The 6,796-nt window shown below is 36.8% G+C and overlaps 1 protein-coding gene across 6 annotated transcripts in view; it reads left to right on the top strand.

Moving 5' to 3' along the window:
* The window catches only part of LOC106879882 (ATPase MORC2), a 167,114-nt gene extending 160,625 nt beyond the window's left edge, over nucleotides 1-6,489 (top strand). For all 6 annotated transcript variants that reach the window (XM_014929608.2, XM_014929613.2, XM_014929607.2 and 3 more), the window contains exon 31: nucleotides 2,295-6,489. In XM_014929608.2, the coding sequence (XP_014785094.1) occupies nucleotides 2,295-2,384 (90 nt within the window). In that variant the 3' untranslated portion in view covers nucleotides 2,385-6,489. The remainder of the gene's footprint in view (nucleotides 1-2,294) is intronic.
* The last annotated feature ends 307 nt before the right edge of the window (nucleotides 6,490-6,796 follow it).

The raw sequence follows: 6,796 nt of genomic DNA on the forward strand, positions 1-6,796 counted from the left end.
ATAAACACACACACACACACACACACACATACATATATACGATGGGCTTCTTTCAGTTTCTGTCTACCAAATCCACTCACAAGGCTTCGGTCGGCCTGAGGCTGTAGTAGAAGACACTTGCCCAAGGTGTCACACAGTGGGACTGAACCCAGAACCATGTGGTTGGTAAGCAAGCTACTTACCACACAGCCACTCCTACACTTAGTAATGATTCTGCCAGTTCGCTGCTTCAAATGGTTTCAAATTTTGGCACAAGTCCAGTAGATTTAGGAGGAAGGGTAAGTCGATTACATCAACCCCAGTACTTGACTGGTACTTTATTTTGACCACAAAAAGAAAGCAAAGTTGTTTGCAGTGGTACCTGAACTCAGAATGCAAAGTGCTGAATGAAATACCACTAAGCGTTTTGCCTGATGCACTAATGATTCTGCCAGCTTACTTGCCTTAAAGTTGACCTCAGTAGAATTTGAACTGAAAAAATAATAGAAGTAATAATAATAATAATAATAATAATAATCCTTTCTGCTGGAGGTACAAGGCCTCAAATTTGTGGGGAGGGGACTAGTCGATTACATTGACCCTGGTGTTTTCACTGGTACTTAATTTATCTACCCCGAAAGGATGAAAGGCAAAGTTGACTATAGCAGAATTTGAACTCAGAACGTAGTAGCAGATGAAATGCCGCAAAGCATTTTGCCCGGTGTGCTAACGATTCTGCCAGCTTCCCACCATAATAATAATAATAATAATAATAATAATAATAATGGTAATAATAATAGTTGTTAATGTAACATGATGGTATAATTTGGACACTTCTACTCTACAGTATTTTTCCATGAACTTGTGGGGGAACCTTTATGCAGTTGTTCGATCTGCTAGGAATAGCATGTAATTCATATCTTCTTAAAAAAGAAGAAAAAATAGATAATGCAATCAGTGATATTCTGTTTCTCAAAGAGACATTGGAGAATGTTGCCCTTATTACAACACTTTGTCTGAAGGATTCCTTATATATTCTTGTCTTAGATATTTTACTAACTTAAACCCTTCATTCCCCATGGAATATGGGTTATTAATGACTTTTCTCCACTGTTTTTAACTCTGTGATGTTAAGGCCACTCCCTCAATATCTAGGAACCTTCATGTGTTTCTCTGAGGGAAGGCCTTCCTTTCTCAGGTTCTGAATTTTCATTGATATTTCTGTAACTTTGCTTTTTCGTAGCTAGTGGCATTAGTCCTACGTAAGCCCTTTTCTGCCTCTGGGAAGAAGTGGTCCATGTTAGTCTGGCCTCTATCCTTTGACCTGTCTAGCATTGAAGGCCCTACCAAGAGCTTATGCCCTTCTGGCATAGCTCTCAAAGTCATCAAGGTATTCAAACCACTACATTGCAACAAGAACAGGACCTTGTAGTGGAATCTTGTATATATTATCTGGATAAAAGATGGGATGATCATGGCTGGAACACCTTCGTCATAAGTTTACTAGATTAGAAATGGCCTGGAGTTAAGCAACAGCAATACAGTATCTTTCCATGCATCTAGACCTAGAATCTTAGACCTAGTCTCCCTTTAGATATAATCGTATCACTCTAATCATTCAGTTCTATTGCCCAGACTGCTAAACATAATGATATTTGTTATTTAATAAGGTGGCAAACTGACAGAACTGTTAGCATGTCAGGCAGAATGCCTATCAGCGTTTCATCTGTCCTTACATTCTGAGTTCAAATTCTGCTGAGGTCGACTTTGCTTTCCATCTGTTCAGGGCCGATAAAATAAGTACCAGTTGAGTAGTGGGGTTAATGTAAATTGACTTAACTTCTCTCTTGAAATTGTTGACCTTGTGCCAAAATTTGAAACAAAAGCAGAGAGCTAGTAGAATCATATGCACACTTGGTGAAATGTTTCATGGATTTCAACTGTCTTTGTGTTCTGCGTTCAAATTCCACTGGGGTCGATAAAATAAATACCTGCTGAGTACTGGGGCTGATGTAATTGACTTAATCCCTCTCCTGAAATTGCTGGCTTTGTGTCAAAATTCGAAATTGATATTTGTTATTTAATGGTCAGCATTGTATTGCACAAGGTATGCTTTTGTTCATTTGATAATTTCACTTTCCAGAATGAAGTTAATTTATTTGTACTCCATTCACTTACTCTGTTAATAAACCACAAATTTCATATTCTGCTGTGATTTACTTTCATGCATGTGAGGACCAGTAAAATAAATACCATTTTATAAAAAAATTCAAAACCATGTCATCTAATTAAAACTTTTTCCTTTTCTTTTTCAGAACATTGAGATTGATGTCAACACAGACAGTGATCAAGTTGATACATTGTTAGAAGAATATGTTAACCAAACCATACAGAGAGGTTTTTAAAAGCCTCACACATCCACTCCCCCACTTCAAAACAATGACTTTGCTTCACTTGTTGCAATGTTGTGACATGAAGTATATTTCAGTTTTCTGACTGATTTACCACCACACATCTATCATGTAATGGAATACTGACTCACAGCCACACATATCTATTGTGTTATGGTTGACTGATTTACAGCCACACGTCTGTCAAGTTCTATTGACTCACAGCTACATATCTGCCACACTCTATTGCCTCACAACTACACATCTATCATGTTATCGTCTACTAACTCAGAACCATTCGCTCTTCCATATTATGGCTTACTGACTTGGGATCACCCACACATCCATTCATATTATGGTCTACTGATTTACAACCACATCATATCCAACATGTTATGGGCTACTGGTTCACAACCACATTATATAGTACTGTGGCTGACATACAACCATACATCCATCATATTTTGATCTACAACCTGTCTCACAACCGTACCTGTAACGTCTTTTACTCCATCAACCATTCAGTTAACTCAACCTTTTACCCATCATATTTTGATGTTCTGACTGTCTCACAATCATACACATACACACATATCCATTGTGTTTTGGTTACACTTGACTGATGCACAACTGAATACTCCACCACCACCACCACCACCATCATGCTTTAGTTCACTGACTGACTCATACACCAAACCAACCTCCATTTTAGTTTGTCTATTGTTGAATATTGGATTTAGTTCATTGCATCAAATTTCCATTTCTGTACAGACAAAAAAAATAAATAAATAAAAGACTATACCAAATACTTCAGATAAATGTCTCATGTCCCCTACCCCTCAGAGAGATGCCTCATCCACCAAATTTAATTCACACCACTAGGCTCCTCATCAACACACACACACACACACACACACACACACACACACTATTATTGTAAACAGTTACACTCTTTCTTTGAACAAATGTTGAAAAAGAAGAAAATACATGGAGTTATATTTTCTTTCTTTCATGTTCATTTCGATCGTTCCATTTATTTTTCCACAAAACAAAAGAAGAAGAAAAAAAAAGCTTAAAACAAAATAAAACAAAAATGAAAGAACAGATCAATGTTAGAAGTAGTATGTTCTCTTTTTTTTTTAAGTAGAAATGAATTACGTTTAAATATTTTGATTTTGCTTTATTTGGTTATTTTGAGTTCTCAAAAAAGAACAGTTTGTTTCAGTTATCATTACAACATATCACAAATGTTATGATTACAACATATTGCAAATGTTAAGCAGACCATGACATACTTAGGTTATTCAGCAGACTATAAACATATAGTTAGCTTCTTACTCTGCCATATTTTTATTCTTTAACCCTTTAGCATTTAAACTGACCATATTCAGCCAAAATAATCTACATTTTTTTTTAATGTTCAAACTGGTCAGATTCAGCCTCTCACACCTACTCTTCAATGTCATTCTAAAAACAAACAATCAGCTCATGGAAATCTGAACAGTACAAGATAATACGTGATTAATTCACAGCAGTGTGAATAAATAAGCACTACATTTGACAGAATAATCTGAATGCTAAAGGTTTTACCATCATTATTCTTAATGTACACTTTTCCATGCTTGCATGGGTTGGATGGAGTTTAATTGAGGCAGATTTTCTATAGCCAGATACGCTTCCTGTTGCCAACCCTCACTTGTTTCTGAGTAAGGTAATATTTCCCCATGGCTGGAAATGAAATACACTGCTTGTATGATAGTGACATTCATTTACAACTATCTTGTGATGTCAAGACAAGGAGACATAAACACACAATAACATTCATATACACATATACATGTGTGTGTATCTCTCTCTCTCCCTCTCTCTCTCCCTCTCTCTCTCTCTCTCTCTCTCTCTCTCTCTCTATATATATATATATATATATATATATATATATAAGGACTCATTCACAAGGCTTTGGTCAACCCGTGGCTATAGTGGAAGACGCTGGCCCAAGGTGTCACTCAGTAGGATTGAACCCAGACCCATGTGGTTGGGAAGCAAACGTTTTACCACACAGCCATGCCTGAACCTATCTTCTTTAATGTAAATTTAAATTGCTTGACAGATTGCAATGCGTTAAGGTTTCCATTAAGCTGTATCATTGTTTTCAAGCTATTCAAATTAATTTAGCATGAATGAAACAATCTGGTTGAAGATATATATATATATATATATATATATATATATATTTTGCTATCCATCAGATTCATTAGATTGGTTAACACTTTACATTACATTATCCATCAGACCTTAAAACACTTAGGACATCAAGAAGGCTGTCTATTAGATCCTAAACCAGTCATAGGCCGCCTGTGACTCATAGGTCTTTGTGAATGGCACACCTAATGAAAAATTACCTTCAATGTTTTTAGTCCTGCAACCCTGTTTGATGAAGAACCATGTCACATGCGGCCCACTTCTCATAAAAAAGTTGCCTATGCTTACCCTAAACCATCCAGATTGCTTAGGATGTCTGGCAAATCCTGACATGTTTAAGCTGTTCAGCTGATATAAATACAAAATTTGTTTATCCATTCGACTTAACTCTTTAATACATGTTTAACTTGTCAATGATATTTTATCTTTTGAAACTATCCTAGTCAAATGATGCTTCATTTGAAGGAATAAGCACAGATTGTAACCTAAAAGGATATAAAATTCATGAAATCTTGCTATTTATCACTGCCCTTGAGAAACTAATGTTGACATTTAGAACCTAAGGAGATATAGCTGTTCCCTTTCTGTGACAAAACATTGGTATCTGGTTGTATAACTGGGATTTATAAATGATCTTTTGTGTACGCCTTTGTAGGGCAGTGAGCAGCAGAATCAGTACAGCACTGAGCAAAATACATTGTTCTCATCTTGTGTATTGAGTTCAAACTCTTGTCCAGGTTGTGTTTCTCAGTCAACTTTTTGAGGTTGATAGAAATAAGAACGGGAGTTGTAATCAATTATACCCTTGAAAGTAGTGTTGACCCAGCATGGGCAAAGCCTATTGGCTGAAAGCAGTTCAAATATATTGTTTGTTTTATTTGTTTTTAATATTCATTTTTCCATGCTTGCATAGATCAGATGGAATTTGTTGAGCCAGGTTTTCTACAGCTAGATGCCCTTTCTGTCGCCAACCCATACCTGTTTCCAAACAAGGTAATATTTCCCTATGGTAAGACATGTTTTCCATGGAAGACTGGAAGTGAAACAACATGTACGATGGGGATGGCCATGTACAATGATTGCATGATGTAAAGACGAGTACCCTCCCACTCACCCAATGCATATGATAGGCTTCTTTCAGTTTCTGTCTACCAAACCCACTTACAAGGCTTTGGTTGGTTTGGGGCTATAGTAGATGACACTTGTCGAAGGTGCCATGCAGTGGGACTGAACCCCAGCAATTACATGGCTGGGAAGCAAGCATCTTAACCACATATCCACACCTGCACTCATAAAGCTAAGTGTGGTGGCGTGGAAAGCATTGAATTGGATCTGTAACTCCCGTTTGATTCCCAGCCATAACTATTGCGCTTATTTTGCACACACCCTTAAGAAAGTATGAATGTTACAGATAGTTTTCTTGCTCATGAAGTTTGAGCTAACTACCTGTTAATTGGCATGTATGATAACAGAAGATCAAGCTGCATACAAATATATGTTTATGTACCTTCTATGTTCTATGTGCCATTGTTACTAAATGTCAGGATGTCACATAAAAGAATTGTATATATGAAAAACCACATACACTGAGTTATGCGATTGCAATGATTCAAATATTCAACGAGCAGTTTTAGTGAATCTTTTCTGGTAACTTCTAACTTAATAAAGAACATGGATGATAAAAACAAACATCCACCTGTAAGATAATGGTCACAATTAATCAACTATTTCTTACTGCAATAGAAGTTGTCTGTGGTTAATCAGTTGGAATCGATACACTCACACACTCTCTCCCTCTCTCACACTTCCTTCTCCCTCTCTCACACTTCCTTCTCCCTCTATCACACTTCCTTCTCCCACTGTATATAGACATATGTGACAACTGCTGAAGAATTGAATAAAATCGTCCTGAACAAATCTTTTTTTTTTTTTTTAGTGCTTATATATGTATAACTTAAAAGCCTGTTGTCATTCTGTCTCCTTTCCTATTGAAAATTACATATCAAAACACTCCACTATTATTATTATTATTGTTAATAATAAGGCAGCGAGCTGGCAGAATCGTTAGCGTGCGGGGCGAAATGCTTAGCGGTATTTCGTCTGTCTTTACGTTCTGAGTTCAAATTCCGCCGAGGTCGACTTTACCTTTCATCCTCTCGGGATCGACTTTACCTTTTATCCTTTCCGGTACCAGTTGCGTACTGGGGTCGATCTAATCGACTGAC

The sequence above is a fragment of the Octopus bimaculoides genome, chromosome 1 (assembly GCF_001194135.2).
Source record: "Octopus bimaculoides isolate UCB-OBI-ISO-001 chromosome 1, ASM119413v2, whole genome shotgun sequence".
Taxonomy (NCBI): Eukaryota; Metazoa; Mollusca; class Cephalopoda; order Octopoda; family Octopodidae; genus Octopus; species Octopus bimaculoides.